We start from the raw sequence: 19328 nt of genomic DNA, 5'->3' as shown, positions 1-19328 counted from the left end.
GCTTCATTGTGGGTAGTTTCTATTGCTGTCTTCGAGCTTTCTGATCTTTTCTTCTTTGGGTTATGCCATCCAATGCTGCTGCTGCTGTTCACGCCCCGCCCCCTGCCCTGTTTTGGTCTTTTTTATGTGTCTCGTTATGTCAAGGTTTCCTTTACATCATTAAAGTTATTTCTAAGATTTTCATGCTTGCTTAAATGTCCTGGTTCTATGTCCATTGTCTGTCATTTCTCGTTTTGTTTCTATTGATTGGCTTTTCTCCTGGTTATGTTATTATCTTCCTGCTTCTCTGTATGTGTGGTAATTTTTGATTGGTGCTAGACATCGTAAACTTTGCATTGCTGGGTGCTGCATTTTGTTGTATTCTTGTAAAGAGTGTCGGATTTTTGTTCTTGCATGTAGCTAAAATACTTTTACTTTAGTCTGATTCTTCAAAGGCCTCCTTTGAAGCTTTGTTATGGTGGGCTCACGGTGTCCACATGCTGGTGCTGCACTAGTTCTACTACTAAGGCATGACCAATTGTGAGGACTGCAACCAAAGCTCTGTGTAACACCAGGTCTCTGCATTCTGGCCTTTAGGAACATAACTCAAGGGAGTCCCACCACTGCACATCTCTTTTTCTCTGTGGTTTCTTCTTCTCTGGTACTTTGCTTCATAAATCCTAGAAACCTTGGCCTCCCCAAATACTGACTTCTGCTCCTCAACTCACCGAGACAACTGAATTCCGGTTTGCCTCCCCTCCCAGCACTGCCGCCTGGGAACTGCCTCAAGGCAGTAAGCTCAGAGTGTCGCAGGGCTCCTCTTCTTTGTGTCCTTTCTCTCAGGGATCAGAGTACCACACTGCGTTGTTTCATTTTCCAATGTCCAAACACCATTCTGGTTTTTATCTCCTTGTTTGTTTTGAACAGGTAAGCAATGCCCACAGCACTTAAAGCAGAAGAAAAAGTTTCCAAGCCTTCTTCAGATGTTATGCCTAACTCTCAAGCCTTTATTCATAACCCTATTCCCATTTGCAACCCAAATTTGTGAGCTGAGGTATCTGAGACATAGTATGTTCTCTGAAAGAGACAGACTAGGAATTAGTCATGAGCCCTGATGCTATGATATGACAGAGAATGTGCCAGAACCTGAGTTTTAGGCCCAGTTCTGTGAACTGCTGGGTGTGTGCTTTTAGGGTGTGACCATCACAGTGTCTCAGTAAAAGCTGTGGAATAAGAGCATGGTGGGGCACCTGGGTGGCTCAGTGGGTTAAGCCTCTGCCTTCGGCTCAGGTCATGGTCTCAGGGTCGTGGGATCGAGCCCCCGTAAGGCTCTCTGCACAGCAGGGAGCTTCCCCCCCACCCCCTCTGCCTGCCTCTCTGCCTACTTGTGATCTCTCTCTCTGTTAAATAAAGAAATAAAAAAAATCTTAAAAAAAGAAACATGAGTGCTGTGAAGTGTGTAAACCTGGCGATTCACAGATCTGTACCCCGGGGATAAAAATACATTATATGTTTATTAAAAAAAATTAATTAAAAAAAAAAAAGAAAAGAAAAAAGAGCATGAGTATATCACCCTCCACAGAACACTGTCATTCTGTCCTTCAGTTCCCTTTAAATCCACTGGAGCTCCAAAACACCTCAGGGAAAAACTGGAATTGGCCAAATTCCTTAGAATGCTTTCTACCCCAGAAGGACAGAATTGGTCCTAAGCTCTGGAATTCTGCCGTGCTGCAGTTAGAGTCCCAACAACACAGCCGGAACACATTATCAAGCACGACGCTAGATCCCATGCTGAGCTCCAAATCATAGTTACTTCTCCTCTGTGCTTTCCATAGGAAGTCCACCTCCACGCCGCGCCCTGTTCATCGAGCTTACCGGTTACTCACACACATCTTTACTTTCAGATTCTTCTAGAGAACTCATACAAAATAATGGTTCCCGTTTTATTTTCAATACCAAGAATATCACTTTTTCCTGCTAATTCCTTGTCTTGCAGGTGCCTCAAGCATAATTTAGTTCACTGGGCTTGTTTCCTTAAGCAGTTAAGGAATTACATCTGACAAGGCCATCCCCTAATTTCATCGGGCCGAGAGGAGCGGCATGACTAGTACAATCTAAACGGTGGAACCCTTTGCGGGCCTGATCCTTCTCCATGTGTTCCCGTGGCCCTCCTCAGCCAGCTCTTGCTTCCCCCTTCCTGGGTGGCTCTCTTTCCTGCCGCAGGGCTCAGTACTGTTTCCGGCACCAGGAAAGTGCCAGGATGCAGAGCGGGGGGTCAGAGCTGCAACTAGCCGTTACCTGGTGGGATCCGGAAGGCAGGCTCTTTACCAGACCCTCTGCGTCGGAGGGCGACTTCCGTGGCGCCTCCTTAAGTGGGGACGCGCTCTCTGACGTACTGCAGCTGGTGAGTTGGCAGTTTGGAGAACAAATGTAAAAAAAAAAGAAAATAAAATAAATGGAAAAAAATATATAGACAGGCAAGTGATGACAAGATGAAGCAGCAGATAACACACAACACAACAGAACGATGAGGGTCAAAATGGTCACAGACTCGAGGCTGTTTCTCGTCCCTGACACTACTTCTCTCAAGTTGATGAACCCACTGTGTGTGCGCAGAAACCAGCGTGGCGCAACCTCTTGGCCCCACATTGCAATCACGCTACCTGCTGAGGGGGCTCTGGCTCTCAGGGTCACGTATGCTTCCGCTGCTCTGTGTCTTCCCTCTGCTGTCATCCACCTCGGCGAGCAAGCCCAGCCTTCCGGCCAGCGGCCCGAGGCAGGTCTCTGCTGAGTGCTCCAGAAGTCACCAGACCCGCACCCAGGCGCGCCTCCTTCCTTCCGCCCCATAGTTCCCCAGACTCAGTTTCCCCACGAAGGCTGCAGCCCAACCAAAGAGAACCCAGGAGGTCACGAACACTAAGAAACTGGGATGTCGCATGACACCGGCTGAACTTGGTCAGGCCTCTGGGGGTCTTTCAGAACGAGCATTACCTCATAAATAAAGGCAGAGTGACTGCAGGAGGAAACTCATTAGGGATTCCCTAATGGTACTTGTTGGAGCGTAAGTCCTTTATGATGCATTTTTTAAAGCAACTCTCAGGACTGGGGGTGGGGTGGGGGGTCACGTTCAAGACCAGAGGGAACAGGAATGGCGCTCTTCTCCGAAACAGGAAGCTCTGAGCTCTGACCCCAAACCAAAATGGTCTGGGGATCTGACACAAAGAGGGTCTCAATCACCAACACCACCATTCACATATGAAAGAACACGGACACACACACGCAACCACACACGCACCGCCGCTCCACACGAAGCACATACATACTCCGATGCACAGACCCTCTAGGAACCCTGACAGCCCAGGTCCCGGGGATGGTACACTCGACAAGGGGCCCATGCAGACACAGGACGTGTCCGTGGACAAACCGCAGTAACTGCCGGGTTAGCTCAGAGCTAGCGGGTTAGCTGTCGACAAGGGCGAGGGACGGAACACACACTCACGTCGATGTTACAGCAACGGCAGTGTGATCAGTTACCATGTGTCTAGTGGGGGTGGAAGAGGACCCCAGCCCTGCCACAGTCCCAGGGTGTCGTCTACGTCAGCTTTTCTTAAGAAGTGGCAGATAAGCAGGATCTGATCCCGGCACACCACGGCAGAAAGAGCAGGGGAGGGAAAAAACCACAGTAAGAAGAAAAGCAGCATTCACGGTGCCATGCAGGATTCTAGGCACAGTTCTGCCCCCTTCTGAGCCCCAAAGCAAGAGCTACAGACCCAGGTGAGTCACCACCCAGCGTGAGTCTCCCGCTGAAAACCAGCCCTCTAGTCACAGGTCTTCGTAAAGCACTCACCATGCAAAGGGGAAGACAGAGTGAGCAGGACAGAGCATTCCAAGCAAACAAGATCTGAATTTGAACAGTCAAACTTGTTAGAACACGGCACTCCTAAAGACCAGAGCAGCGGAGCCGGGTTCCCACCGTCCAGCAGCAGGGGGGTCCGGCGCACGCCATCCTCTCGGAGCACAATCCCCGATTCAGGCTGCTGCCGGCCAGCCCGTGCACAGGAGGCCCGGCTCGTGCTGCAGCCTGAACCTGGCCTCCGCTCAGTCTTACCCTGGGAGTCGTACCTAGCGTGCGTGGGCTGCCTGTCCAGCTGGAGCCAGGGAGAAGGTCCTTCAGTTAGACACGTACCCTCTGCTACGAGGTACTCTCTTTCCGAAGCCATAAACAAAAAGACAATCTACTTCTCTTTATTGCTCGTACACTCTGCTGTTCAGCTCTTACTAGCCGGGTTTAGAAGAGTCCAGCCGTGCATTCGAGAATGATCAAAGCAGTAAAACTGCTCACCAAGCAGGAAGAGTGGGAAAGCCCTCCCGTCACAGCGCTGCAGCCGTCAGCGCCGTGCTCTGAGACTAGCGATTCATCTTCACCTAACTGCAAAGGAGAGCCTCGTGAGACCACTACCAGAGACTCAAACCACACTCAGAGCGGGAAAGGAACGTGCGTGGCCTCGCAGTCCTAACTGTGGTCAGGGGGCTGCGACGGCCGTGCTGATCACTGAACCCAGGATGGGCCTTCTGGAGCGGGGCGGAGGCACAGCCCGTGCTCACCCACAGGCCTCCGCGCTCTGCTGGCCCCTGCGGGACACAGGGACACACTCCCCCACTCCGATGTGAAAGCAAACAGTAGCTAATACTTCACCATTCTTTCTCCCAAAACATTCACGTTTTTTAAATTCCTTTCCTTCCCCCAACCTCTCCCCACCCTGCCCCCGCCCCCGAAGCAGCTTTTCTTACCCCATATAATCCCGTTTAGAGTTTCTCCTTCTGTAGAGAACAGCCAGGGTCGTGCTGACGAGCAGAGTGAGACCCAGGACCACAGCAGCAACTATCCCCACCACCACCCAAACCGGAAACACGGGCAAGACCTCTGGAGAGAAAGAACAAAATCGTTTTAAGGTACTTTGCTACCAAGAGAAGAAGCAGGGTTTTATTAAATCACTAAGTGAGTGCTTTAGGGGCTTCCACGTCCTCTTTAGTGTCCGCATTATGAGCTCCTGGCGTCTGACTGACGACGTGCACACGCTCACGGGTGAAGGAGGCACGGGTGAGGCACGTCTGCCACACACACCTCCCTCCCGATGCTCTAAAGCCAGAGAAATTCCAGGGCTGCGAATTTACCGCAATTTGCTCTCCAACAAAGCAGACTTTGTCTCAAAGGAGACACCAAATGCAGAACCTGCATTTCCTGCTTCTTTTCCAAGAAAGGGAAGGAAAACACTGTCCTGCTTTTGCAAATGTGGAAACTCTCCCTCGAAGGACATGGAAGCTGTACTCACCTTCTTCCCCACGGCCCACCCCTTCCACCCACTGTGAGTTCGGTCTTACTTCCAATTAATACTGAAGAAGGACATTCCTGAATTTGGGTCAGTGGGCTCCAAGGATACAGATGGGGAACCCGGCTCAAGCAGCTGGAGAAGCAGGGGCTCCCCGACCTCGCATCCAGAGGTACATAGGGGCAGGGCACCTAACTGCAGACAAACATACTCGGAAATGTCACTCCTGCTCTTCAACTGAACCTGAGACAAAGGGGACTGCGTTACCACTGCCAAAACACTCAGGGAAGTACCTTTCTCTACGACATAGAGCCTAATGTGTCCCGGCTGGGCAACAATGTCAGGAGGGTTTTTGACGTCACAAATATAGGTGCCGTTGTGGATAAACTGCATATTTTCTATGTTGATGGACGCGTCCTTCTTGTCCAGGTCTCCAGCCCAGCTGGTCCTGTCCTTAAATGGTGGATAATTCCCAGGATACACTTGCCCTTGGGAGTAGTGGAAAAACTGCAACCAGAGAAAAAAGACACATGAGCTCCCCTCACAGGCAGGCACCCGACACGCCGTAATGGGCGAAGACTTCATAGAGAAAGGCATACAACTCCATATGACAACTGAGCTATGGGACAGAAGCCAGACCAGCGTTTAGAAAGCACAGGGATTGACACTATTTCAGCTGAAGCCATAAACTCGTATATCATCTCAAATCTTCTCAATATGTCACTGGTGGAGTGATTACTGCCCATTCTTCAAACATAAGGAAAAGGAGACTCAAAGAAGCCATCTGTTCAGGGTCACAGTGACAACAGGGGGTGGACCCAAAGTCAAAGTCAGGACCATCTGACCCTTCAGAGCCAGTGATCACACCATGACAGAGACTGTGAATCCAAAGGTTTCGGTCTGAATTCACAAAGTTTACCACTTAGTTCTAGAAAGCCCTGAAGCAGGTAAAGCCTTAATATCACAGAGCAGTTAGTTAATCTGACGGGCTTCTCCCTCTTACGTACTGGTTTCCCAGGGAAATGTTACTGGTGCGTGAGAGGAAGCCCAGATACCCCGATGTCCTCACTTCTCTTCAAGCATCAGCCTTCAGCTAACTTTCCTCACACCTGCTTTTTAGCAAAGGAACTCATTTCTCAAAGAAGCCTTGTTAAGCCCAGCACCTTGGAAGCTAGGCATGGTCTAGGGGCCGGGGATCTCTCCTGATTCTGGGCTTCGATCCAAGCAGCTCTTTCTCCTTACTCCCAGGGGAAACCTATAAAAACCAAAGCAACCAGCTCATCTTATTAAACATATTCTGATGCTTTTGAGTTAAAAGATCTTGTATCAACAGCTAAGCGTTCAGGAATTGCCTGTGATCAGGGTGGTGTGTAAGTATAAACTGCTCAGCTAAATACGCTAATGAACACAGCATGTTCTCCACAGTAAGTCTTGTAGACTTGCTTGAAGCCACTTGACAAGACTGTCTCGAGCATAAATGGAGCCGACTTTTTGAGAGAAAGTTATTACCACTGGGTATCTTCCTGGTGAAAAGGAACGTGGACTGAACGATGCCCCTCACGCCCACTCTTACCGAAGACTTCAGGTGGGGAACCCTCACAGGTTTGGACTCATTTGAGTAAACTCATGTGTGCTCCATTTTGCGTCTGTGGGAAGCATCTTCTGCAGCGAGGCCGTGTTCCCATAAAGACGCAGACCGCTTTCCCCCGGACGTCCGCATGACTCCTGCCCTCACTCCTACGCAAACTCACGCACAGTCACCCCCAGCTGTACCCAGGGAGTAAGTTATCTAACATCTGCACTCGTGGACTTGACCTCAGCCTGCCTTCCTTCTCTGGCATAACATCGAGGGCGGCTTCCTTTTTAATGAAAATCCCGGAAGACATAGGTCCACTTAAGGATTTGGAAGTCAGGTGTGATATATTCCAACCTGGAGCAACAGGTCTTGTTTTGGAGACTTAATTCAACAGTGAACATGCAGCTTTCCCGACATCGCATGTCGGGAAGTGAAGCCACTCAGGCTGAAGTTTATTCCCAGGGCTCCAGTCATCTCGACACACCGCTGGCTCCCAAAGGAGACCCTCAGGAGCTCATGATCTAGAGATAATGGACAGGCAGTCACTCTGTTCTTTCAGGAAAGGCATCAAGGGTACATTTTTTGCACAAAGACTCTCCGTTAAAAAAAAAAAAAAAAAAAAAAAAATCTCTCCACTTCCACAGATGACCAAATAGCAGCTTCCAGAGCTTCTAAACCATACGTTCTCAACAGGGGTGGCACCTCTCACCGCGGGGGGCAAATACTGGTTCTGAGGACAGAAAACAATAAGAAAAAAAGCCTACTCTTTTTTACATATAAAACAGATTTAACAGTGTATCTGTGGTCTCAAGATTTCATAGAAGGAGGACAAATTAGGAAAGCATGTTTCAAAGACACTCCGTAGGAAGGGGATAATGAATAATAAGACTGAGAGACACAGCTTGAAGCAATCCCTAAAGCCTAGAGACAGTAAACATTATAAACAAATGTTTCCCTCGGGGTGCCTGGGTGGCTCAGTGGGTTAAGCCTCTGCCTTCCGCTCAGGTCATGATCCCAGGGTCCTGGGATCGACCCCCACATCGGGCTCTCTACACAGCGAGGAGCCTGCTTCCTCCTCTCTGCCTGCCTCTCTGCCTACTTGTGATCTCTCTCTGTTGAATAAATAAAATCTTTAAAAACGAAACAAACAAACAAATAAAAAAAAAACAAATTGTTTCCCTCTGAGTGAAGGGAGACATAGTGGAAATAACAGAGCAACCAGAGGGGAACAAAACAGGGTTTGAACAATTCCCGCCTGTTTGGTGTGACATGGGGTAGGTCACGACCCTCTGAGCAGTTTCCCATGCCCCCCCCCCAGTCTGCAGTGGGAAACACACATGTTCCTCGCGAGGGTGAGGAGGCGATGAGACAGGCGTGCGAGGAGCACAGCCTCCAGAGGGTGCTCGGGGATGCAACCCATCATCACGCAGAATTTATCTTAGAGAGAAGCAGCAGACTCTGTCCCTGCTGAGTACGGACACCCTGAAAAGGGAAACCCACTAGAGCACGTCCATGTGCAGATGGAACCACAGAAACAGGACAAACTGTGCACATTAGCCCCTCAGGAGCCAGACACGGTCCCAAGCACTTGATGTGACAATCCTCTGCGACCCTCACAGCAGCCCCAGGGGGAAGGCTGCTTGTCCCCAACTTGCAGACACGAATCAGGGGGGCCGGAGTGCCGGGAGGGCTCAGTGGGTTAAGCGTCTGCCTTCAGCTCAGGTCATGATCTCGGGTCCTGGGATGGAGCCCCGCGTTGGGCTCCCTGCTCAGCAGGGAGCCTGCTTCTCCCTCTGCCTCTGACCCTCCCTCTGCTTGTGCTCTCTTACATGCTCTCTCTCAAATAAATAAATAATATGTCTTAAAAGTACATTAAAAAAAGAACCAGACGGTCCATCCACGTGGAATCCCCACACTGCTTGGTCCGCACTCAGCTGCTGACAGATGAACCTTCCTGTCAGCTCTCTGGCGCTCATCTATCTCTGTTCGGCCACTCACCTTAGTCTGAAGTCCCCCCCCCGCCCCGGACCATTCCTACCCCCAATTTTTCCAGAGCGAGAGCACACGACTGAGGACCTGCTGCACAGGAAGGCCCACGACTGCCGTGGAAGCAGATGGACTCTAAATAAAAACCCTCATACTTAAATCAGAAAGGAGTGTGTGTGTGTGTGTAAAACAGGAATAGTTCAAAGAAATACAAATAAAAATGGGGCAAATGAAAGTTGAAATGGGGATGATCAACCAGGATGGGTCAGCAGGGTCGACCGGAAGCTGCTCCATGGAAGAGAATCCCATAAGGGGATGAGACGGAGAAGAACAGGGGCCGGTGAGGGGGCAGTGCCACCTGCGCAAGGCCAAGGAAAGAACTGCATTTCAAGGACGCTGAATTATTTCTTCCCGGAGAGTCTGAAGCAAGAGAAGGGCCCTGGAATCTGATTGTCAGCACAGCCCTTGGGGAAGCGAACCGGCCTTTGGAGAACGTACATTCACGACAGGACAGCAGGGGAGAAGCGGGGAGGGAGGCTCGGCAGGAGGATGTGAGCATTCCTACCGACACAGTGGTGTCGGTCCCCTCTGGCTGGAAGCTCCAGGAGACCGAGGTCGACGTGCCTGTGGTGTTCGCGGACTTGAACTTGCAAGTCAGCTTCCCTTGTGTCCCATTTGCCACGAAGATTTCCTTTGGCGTATACACCTCCAAGGCTGGCACGCCAGTGGCCACTGGAGAGAGAAGACCAAAGAGAGGCTGAGTCGGACTTAGCGCGTACCACCATGCCGACCTATGAGGGAAGACGGCAAAGACAAGCAGAGTTACCCGAGGTCTACAGCACATCTGCGGCCGTCGTGGACTACGCGCGTCTGGCAGAATGTTCCACTGCCAGGCACTGCCCGCAAGCAGGGTGAACTGCTGACCACCCAGGACTTTGTTCCTGTTTCTCACTATTCAGCTATACCTAATGTCTATCTATGTTTTCTTTTAAATTAACCAGACTTGGGGCACCTGGGTGGCTCAGTGGGTGAAGCCTCTGCCTTCGGCTCAGGTCATGATCTCGGGGTCCTGGGATCGAGCCCAGCATTGGGCTCTCTGCTCAGCAGGGAGCCTGCTTCCCCACCGGCTTGCCTCTCTGCCTGCTTGTGATCTCTGTCAAATAAATCTTATATATATATATATATATATATATATATACGTATATATATATATATGTATATGCATATATATATATAAATAAAATTAACCAGACTTACAGAAATGATGAGCAAGAAGCAGAGGATTCCCATCTCTTCCCTCACTCCCTCCCCCTGTCCAAGTCTCCCTATTAGTAACATCTTTTGTTAGTGTAGTACACTGGACCACTGATGAGTCAATATTGTTAACTAAAGCCCACCTTTATATTAAGGCTCACTCTATGCTACCCATTTCATGGGTTTTGACAATGTATCCACTATTACAGTCAAACACAGAATCCTTCTACTGCCCTAAACTCTGTGTCCCGCCTGTTCACTGTCTCCTCTCTGCCCCAAGCCCCTGGCAACCACTCATTTTTTTCTACTGTTTCTTTGCCTTTGCCAGAGACAAAGTTGGTTGGAATCATACAGCAAATGTACCCTTTTTATTTTTATGGATTTTTATTTATTTATTTGACAGGCAGAGATCACAAGCAGGCAGAGAGGCAGGCAGAGAGAGAGGGGAAAGCAGACTCCCCTCTGAGTCGATCCCAGGACCCTGAGATCATGACCTGAGCCGAAGGCAGAGGCTTTAACCCACTGAGCCACCCAGGCGCCCCCAAATGTAGCCTTTTCAAATTAGCTGCTATCACTTAGTAATATTTAAGTTTCTTCCATGTCATTTTATAGCATTTCTTTTTATTGCTGAATAATGGATATATTTATGGATATTCACCTCCTGAAGGACATCTTGGTTGCTTCCCTGATGGTCTATTTTTAATAATGTTGAGGGCATGTTTTTTTCCACTTCTTTAAACAGTTCTACCTGTTAAATTTCAACCACGATCACACTAAACTTTTCTCATCTTCTATATTTAATGTAATTCAAACTATTCTGGGTACGGTATTGCTTCATTTAGAGCCATATTAAGAACACCTGGGTGGCTCAGTCATTAAGCACTGGACTGGAGCTCAGCTCAGGTCAGGGTCTCGGACTCTTGGGATCAAGCCCCCACTGGACCCCGCGATTGGTGGGGACTCTGCTTGAGGCTGTTTTTGTCTTTCCCTCTGCCCCTCCCCTTCCCTGCACTATAATAAACAAATAAATCTTTAAAAAAAAAAAAAAGCCAGGGCCCCCTGTGTGGCCCAGAAAGTGAAGCGTCCGCCTTCCGCTGGGCTGGAGGCCCGAGCCAGCCGTGAAGAGCCTGCTTTTCCCTCTGCCCCTCCCTGCAGCCCCTCCTCCACTGTGGACACGGGCTCTCTCTCCCTCTCCTGCAAAAATAAACAAAATCTTAAAAAAAAAAAAAAAAAAGCCAAGTTTATTGTTTAACTGACCTTTTTTCCTTTAAGGGATTTAAGGCGAAAATATGCACAACACAATCTGCTTTCCTTAGTGAAACCGTTATTCTACTGCTACGTTTCTGCACGCCATAGAACAACCAGCTGCACACGCTGGGTCACATTTTCACTTCACCCACTGAGTTCATGCAGTTAGCCTAAGCCCAGAAATAGTCATTAAAATGTCTATCACTTATAATATAAAAATAGCTCCTTTTTTTCAAATCTGTAAGCAGAGCCAACTGTAAGACTTTTAAGGATTGCTGCTAAAATAAAATAATCTTCACTCAAAAAAGACATGTTCATGGATCAAATGAAGGTTACAAAGAAAGTAATTTAGCCTAAAAATGAAACCAATTAAAGCTAACATAGAAAAGATCATCTTCCAAATAAAGATATTTTTTAAGGTCACAGTTTGGGAAGAATCTGTACCCGCAGTGTCCCGATTCTTCTTCAACCTAACAGATGAGCACAACAGGGAAGGACACTGTCTACCAGCCAGGCCTGACGACCGTGCGCGGGACGTTTTCTTCCTGAGTCTTAACCAGGACTCTCGGCCGCGGAGAGCAAGTCCTCCCCCAGTCCTCCCAACCGTCTTCCAAATGTTTATTCTCAGGACACAATGGGCACTTTCGGCTATTCTCTTAAATCAACCGATAGCCACACTGCATCAAGCAGACTTTTTCTGCTAAGGAGGGTGGATTATTATTACAGAGAACAATGGATTATTATTTGTGGTCCAAACCTCAAAACAAGCCCTTCTTTCAAACAAGAAGCCAACAAAAGACGTTCCCTGCCATTGTGGGTAGGCAGAAAAGCACGCCAAGGCATCTGAGTTCAAAATGAAGGACAAAGCACAAGACCAGGCCATCTGACCAGGTTATTCCAGGAAGCAGCACTGGTTTATAACCCTTACTTACGCTGCGTCATTTTGACTGGTTTTCTCCACAGTGGTGAGCACTGCAATGGAAGCCAATCTACAACGCCAATTAATAAAGGTCTCCTCAAGGGTTTTCTTCGGCCAGATCCCTCCCTCAAGGCTGGCGTGCAAAATCTGACACCTGAGAGGTTATTCAGAGATGGAACTGGGCCAAGGGTCCGAGTTTACAGTCACTGAATTTTGACCATAAAGAAAAACCAAATCCCCAAGTGGCTTTTAGACACTCTAAGACAGACTTAATGATATCACTTGTTAATGAACAAGTGACTTAAAAAAAAGGTCACTCTTGGGCTGATTAGGACAGGAAGCTCTTACAGCCAGGATTCGGAATTCCAACTCTGGCCAATCAGCAGTTCCAATAAAATAAAACAAAACGGCTCCGTACAGACCTAGTTAACACCCTCTCATCCCTGGCTCGCTCCTTCTCAGCAGCACCACCCTTGCCCCAGCTCTTGGAGAGCCCATTAGTCTTAAAATGAACCTTCCAAAGCCCCAGCCTCTTTGTTTATCTTCTCTCTCCCTGTGATCTTATCCTCAGGCCTATTCCAGCTTCTATACAGAAGGATGTGCTCATTCCCACATCCTTCCCCAGGCCCTGCTGAAAACCGGGCTGCCCTGCTCCCTGCTCAGGGGCTGTCCCTGCAGAACAGGGTGTTTAGCACTGACCCTGACCTCTACTAGATGTCAGTGGCATCCTCTCCCCTTCCAGCCATGGCAATCAAAAAATGTCCCCAGACTCTGAAACAGCTTCTCGGGGCCAAACTACCCATAGCTGAGAACCACGGCCCCAGACCCTATTATTAATATGAACACACCCTCCACAATCTCATGCTTCTCTACTCTCTGACTCCACCTCCTGTCTTTCCAGGGCACGTCCCCCAAGACCCTGACTTGGCCGATCCTTCAGCTGCAGCTGAACCTAAAAATCCATCCACCCTCCAGTCTCTTCATGGTCTCTCCTGCTCAGCACGTCTTCGTTTTGTCCTACTCAGGCTGGTTCCCGGGCATATGACTGGACCCATCCCGACTCTCTCCCCTCTGTGCATTCAACCCAATCCTGTACTCCCCCCAGGCCCCTCATCTCCACCGAGACAGCGGAGCACAGATGGAGAAAAGGACACAATCCCACAGGCTGGTTTCACCTGAAACTCATGACCACTAACTTAAAAGGGGGCTCTTCATGCTGCCCAGCAATCCTTCCCCACTTCCCTAGTGCATCTGCTTTGCCACTTTCACATCTTCCTCTCTAACTTCGACTCTCCCCCGAACACTGTGCTTCCTATTTCACTGAGAAAGCAGAAGCAAGCAGCAGAGAACTTGCCCAGTCCCCACAGGAAACCTCTGTGCTCCTCTCCAGGGCTGGCCCCTCTACACGGGACCTCTTCTCTGGCCTAACTAAGGATGTCAGTCAGCAACTCTTCCTCTTTCTCTGGACTGTTTCACTCTCCTGAGTCACTGCCAGCAGCCACATATACACCCACATCTATACTTATACCCCAGCTGTATGGAAAAACCTTGACCTGCATCTCCCCACCGTGATGGCTTTTTTGTTCTCTTCTATTTTACAGATCTTCAAAGAATGGCCCACATTTACTGTGCCAAGGCCTCTCCTCCCATATTCTCTTGAATAAACCCAACCCAGGCTTTTATTCTCAGTTCCCCACTGACGCTCTTCTTGTCAAAGAATCCGATGATTCCATGGGGCTAAATGGACAGCCAGTTCTCAGTCCTCACATGGCACACAGCTGAAGGCTTCCCACTGGCACAGCTGGTCTTTCGCAGTTTGACTTCTGAAATGCCACTTGCTAGTTCTCGTATCTCACTGCCTGCTCCTTTTCTGGTTCTCCTGACCTCTGCAGTCGGAGTTCTAGACCCTCCTGCTGACCCCTTATCTCTTCTCTTCTCTTGATGACCTCATCTAGTCTTAAGGCTGTAATTATCCCCTAAATGCTGGACACACACACACACATACACACACACCATGCCATCAACTGCCTCACTTGGCTCTAACTGGCATCTCAAACTTCCTATGTGCGGACCGACTTCCTGACTCCCGCTCTCAAACCCACTGCTCTGCGGCCCCTTCCAGCTCAGCAAGCGGCGAGGCCAGCCTTCCAGCGGCTGAGGCTTCTTGACCCTGCACTTTCTCACACTCACCTCCATGCTGTCACCAAACATGCTGTGTCTACTTAGAAACATCTCTCAAGGGGCGCCTGGGTGGCTCCGTGGTTGGGCGTCTCCCTTCATCTCAGGTTATGATCTCAGGGTCCTGGGATGGAGCCCCGCATCAGGCTCCCTGCTCCGCAGGAAGCCTGCTTCTCCCTCTCCCATTCCCCCTGCTTGTGTTCCCTCTTTCACTCTTTGTCAAATAGTGCTCCGTCCTTGCGTCTCCCAGCGCCGCTGTCCTGGTTCCAGCCAGGGTGCCTGACGGCTTCCCCAACTGGTGCCTCCGCCCCACCTCCGCCCAGCTCGCGGCAGCCAGTCCACGGGGGGCTGCGCAGATCTTGTAAAATACGTATGGGAGCATATCACTGCTCTGCCCAAGACACTCCACGGTTCTCCGCGTGAGCCAGCATCGGGCGGGAGCCCTCACAGGCCCGTGAAGCCCCCAAGCGTGAACTCCTGGCCACTGCTCAGGCCGTCCCGCCCAGGCTTCTCCCTTGGCCTGGCCTTGGGCAGAGTTGCAGCAGCCGTCCTGGTCATGTCGTGGCCTCTCAGCCTGTGAGCGCCCCCAAGGGCAGAGAGATGGGAGGGAACCCGGGAAGCTGCGGGGCCAGGAGAGGCCAGGGCAGAGCCGGCGGCGCTGGGGAGGCCGAGCCGGGCACTCTGCCCAGGCCTCCTGGGGAGGACCTTCAGTGGGCCCCCACGCTTGCAGAGCCGCGGTCAGCCATGGGCTCCGCCCCGCCTGCGACCAGCGAGAAAGGTGCTGCTCCCGGTGGGCCGAGGCTGGCACCCTGGGTGAAGGGCAGGTTTCACCGACACGAGGCAGCCCACGCCGCTCCTGCAAGGCCCGAGTTCAGTGGTTTCTGAAACAACCGGGCACGGTGCGCTCTGTGCAGACTCTCCCCAAGCCCCCTCCGCAGGAGTGCTGTAAATACACAGTAAAATCACTCCAGAACTCAGAGGGCCTGTCTTCACAGTCATGAAAGAGAGTCCCCTAGAATGGCTAGAAATGCAAATGGAAAGCACACTGAGATGAGGGAAAATACTGCTGTAAACCTGTCACTCCTCACCACTGCGGACTGGGTCCCAGCCTGAGCCAGACAGTCAATAGGGCTCGTTTAGGCTGAAGATTTAGGTTGGTGGCAAACATTGCTGTGAGAACTAAAGCTTTAATTCAAAAGTTCAGATGGGGAAAAGTCTCCTCTTGAATCCTGGAAAAACCAACTGCCTCAGGAATAAAAACACAGAAGTGAAACGAAACAAAATAAAAGGTTAAGGGAGGTCTAAACGTTTTTCTGTCTAGCAACTTGGATTCTGAGTTATATATTAACTTACACGCAAATTTCAAAACAGTAACAGGCGCTGAGTTTACTTTCTTCCTGGGGGGAAGGAATCCTGCTAAGCTACACTTGCCTTCAAAGGGCAAGACACCGGACCAAAGACAACCCTTTTCCTGGGAGATTAATTCAAATGAAAAAAGCCTGAAAAATCATCTGATGAGGAATCAAAGAGTTTGCAAAATCAACTCACCAGGAGTGATTTCTACAGTAATCAACTATGAGACCCACCATTTGGATATTCTTCTATTTCAGAGGGAGAACCACAACAGCTGAGGAAAAAAACAAAACAACAAAACAGCATCCACTGCAATCACACACAAAAAAAGCCAATTCAAGAATAGTTTGGCCAAGAGTCTATATTTTGACATGATCCATTTCTTTTTTTTTTTTTTAATTACTTATTTGACAGAGCGGGTGAAGAGAGAGTACAAGCAGGGGGAGTGGCAGGCAGAGGGAGAGGGAGATGCAGGCCCCCACAGAGCAGAGGTCCAGGCATCATGACCTGAGCCAAAGGCAGGCGCTTAACCCACGAGCCACCCAGGAACACTGACAGGATCTATTTCAGTATTTTGAATCACTGAAGTAATGCAATGTCAATAATGCCTCCTAATTAACATGCCAAATGGTCTTATGCCAAGTAAATTCAAATTCTCATACCATGAAATCATTAGAAATACACGGGAACAGCATTATTATGAATGAATACACACTTTCAAAGCCTAGACAGGGACCCTGAAACTTAAGGAGGGAAGCAGCTCCTTGTCGTTATCACTACTGGTCGGTAGGGCCCTGCTTTGTCAAAACCTCGCCCTTTCAACAACCCCCCCTGTTTTTCCTTGAAACTGAAATAAGGCTTTTGTTTTGAAATTTTTTGGAAACACTTTGATGTTACCAGTTTATTCTCCTGCCTAAAAGAGTACAATCAAGCAGTTTATTTAAATAGCTTTCTGGCCTATCTCTTGTTGGCTATTTGCACACAATGTTAATCTGATATCATAATATCTCCTAACACAAGCATAAATATGACCTTTTAAAACATACAGAAAGAGAAAAACAAAAGAGCATGAAACACAATTCAGACGGGGGTTCTAAGTGGAAGAGGGTGGAGGGACAGAGGACAGAGGCACGCTGTTGGTAACGTTCCAGTTCCTAGGGTAGGTAGTGAGGGCATGGAAGCACGTTTTTTTTTTTTTTAAGATTTTATTTATTTATTTGACAGACAGATCACAAGCAGGCAGAGAGGCAGGCAGAGAGAGAGGAGGAAGCAGGCTCCCTGCTGAGCAGAGAGCCCGATGTGGGGCTCAATCCCAGGACCCTGAGACCATGACCCAAGCCGACGGCAGCGGCTTCACTGAGCCACCCAGGCGCCCTGGAAGCGCGTTTTAACCTTAGCTCCGTTAGCTCCTCGGGGGCGCCTGGGTGGCACAGTTGTTGAGTGTCTGCCTTTGGCTCAGGTCACCATTCCAGGAGGGATCTGGCCTTGCGTAGTGCTCTCCACGTCTCCCTCTCCCACTCCCCCTCCTTGTGTTTCCTCTCCTGCTGTCTCTCTCAGTCAAAAAAATAAACAAAATCTTAAAAAACAAAAACAAAAACAAAAAACATTGGCTTTGTAAACTGAAAGCACACACGTACACTCCTCTGTATTTAATTTTTCATAATAAAAATTGTCTTTTTAAAGAAATGAAGACAACAGTAGCTAATAAGAGATTTACTTTTTAAATTCCAGAATGTGGGATCCCTGGGTGGCTCTGCTGAGCGTATGCCTTCAGCTCAGGTCATGATCCCAGATTCTTGGGATGAGGTCCCATGTTGGGCTCCCTGCTCAGTGGGGAGCCTGTGTCTCCGTCTGCCTGCCGCTCCCCCTGCTTGTGCTCTCTTTCTCCCTCTCTCTTGCAAATAAATAAAATCTTTTTTTTTTTTTTAAGATTTTTTTTATCCATTTGAAAGATAGAGAGTGTACAAGCAGGGGTAGTGCAGAGGGAGAGAAAGAAGCAGACTCCGCACTGAGCAGAGAGCCTCATGTGGGGCTCCATCCCAGGACCCTGAGATCACGACCTGAGCCAAAGACAGATGCCCAACCATCTGAGCCACCCAGACGCCCCATAAATAAATAAAATCTTTAAAAAAAAAAAAAAAAAGCTTGTCACGTGTCAGGAACACACTCCTCTACACTGTCTGCAGTTATGCTCCAGGCCTCAATCTAAAAGTGACTTCCTGCCGGCGCCTGCCCACACTCTGCGCCCTGTGCTCCTGGCATCTGGCCCGGCCGGGCCCCGCAACGGCCCCTCACATATCTGCTGGAGTGACCCTCTGTCTGTAGCCAGGAGAGAAGGGACTGCATCCACCTGGTTCATCATCATGGTCTTGTCCCCTCACAAATGCCTGTGTTAAGGTGTTCAACAAACGTTTGTTTGAAAAAGGAAGGAAAGAAGGACAGAGAGAGAGAAAAACAAGACCTGCCAACTAAACCAGCTACAGAGAGCACACTCGCTGCACAACAATGCCCTGAGGGTAAGGCCCCAGTGCTCGCAGGGTTGCTGGGGCCTGGGTTAGGACGCTGAGGGCGATCCTGGAGGAAGCTTACACAGGGTTCAAGAGTCTTCTTCCAATCTAGATGAGGGAATCCCAAAGGAGACTCACCTTTTGAAATGTTCAATAAGAAAGGGGTATGTACTACTTTTAGACCCCAAATAGACAAGCAACCTTGAAAAAGAAAAACAAAACTGAAGGCATCACAATTCCGGACTTCAAGTTACATGACAGAGCTGTAGTGATCAAACCAGCATGGGAGCGACACAGAAACGCACGGATCAATGAACAGAGCAGAGAGCTCAGAATGAAACCCCACAGTCACATGGCCAATCAACGCACAACAGGAAGAGTATGTGACGGGGAAAATTCTCTTCAACGAACAGTGTTGGGAAAACTGGTCAGCTGCATGCAGAAGAATGACATGAGACCACTTTCTCACACCACACACAAAAATAAACTCAAAATGGGTTAAGGACCTAAATGTAAGACCTGAAACCCTAAAAAAATCCTGGAAGGAGCACAGGCAGTAATTTCTCTGACATCAGCTGTAACAACATCTTTCTAGATTAGTCTCCTAAGGCAATGGGAACAAAAGTAACAATAAACTATTGAAACTACATCAAAATAAAAACCTTCTGCACAGTAAAGGAAATAAGCAACAAAACTAAAAGATGACCTACTTAGTGTCATTTGCAAATGACATGTCTGATAAAGGGTTAGTATCCAAAATATATTAACAACTGTTACAAGAATACCACAAAGAAACCCCACAAATAATCCAATAAAAAATGGACAGAAGAGGGGTGTCTGGGTGGCTCAGTGGGTTAAAGTCTCTGCCTTCGGCTCAGGTCATGGTCCCAGGGTCCTGGGATCGAGTCCCACATTGGGCTCTCTGCTTAGCAGGGAGCCTGCTTCCCCCTTTCTATCTGCCTGTTTCTCTGCCTACTTGTGATCTCTGTCAAATTAAA

General features: G+C 49.1%; 1 protein-coding gene across 3 annotated transcripts in view; it reads right to left on the bottom strand.

Annotated features, from left to right (window-relative positions):
- The window catches only part of MPZL1 (myelin protein zero like 1), a 53177-nt gene that overhangs the window by 8834 nt on the left and 25015 nt on the right, over window positions 1-19328 (bottom strand). Inside the window, exons 2-6 of one of the 3 annotated variants that reach the window (XR_014303884.1) lie at window positions 9437-9603; window positions 5603-5816; window positions 4771-4903; window positions 3514-3611; window positions 2278-2380 (exon numbers count right to left, since the gene is read on the bottom strand). Coding sequence is in view for 2 of the 3 variants with exons in the window: in XM_082702619.1 (XP_082558745.1) it covers window positions 2278-2380; window positions 4771-4903; window positions 5603-5816; window positions 9437-9603 (617 nt within the window). In the remaining variant the exon portion in view is untranslated. The remainder of the gene's footprint in view (window positions 1-2277; window positions 2381-3513; window positions 3612-4770; window positions 4904-5602; window positions 5817-9436; window positions 9604-19328) is intronic. The other 2 variants (XM_082702619.1, XM_082702620.1) reach the window with 2 other exon arrangements.

Source organism: Mustela nivalis (assembly GCF_964662115.1).
Source record: "Mustela nivalis genome assembly, chromosome: 16".
NCBI lineage: Eukaryota > Metazoa > Chordata > Mammalia > Carnivora > Mustelidae > Mustela > Mustela nivalis.
This window is presented reverse-complemented; position numbering and strand designations above follow the sequence as displayed.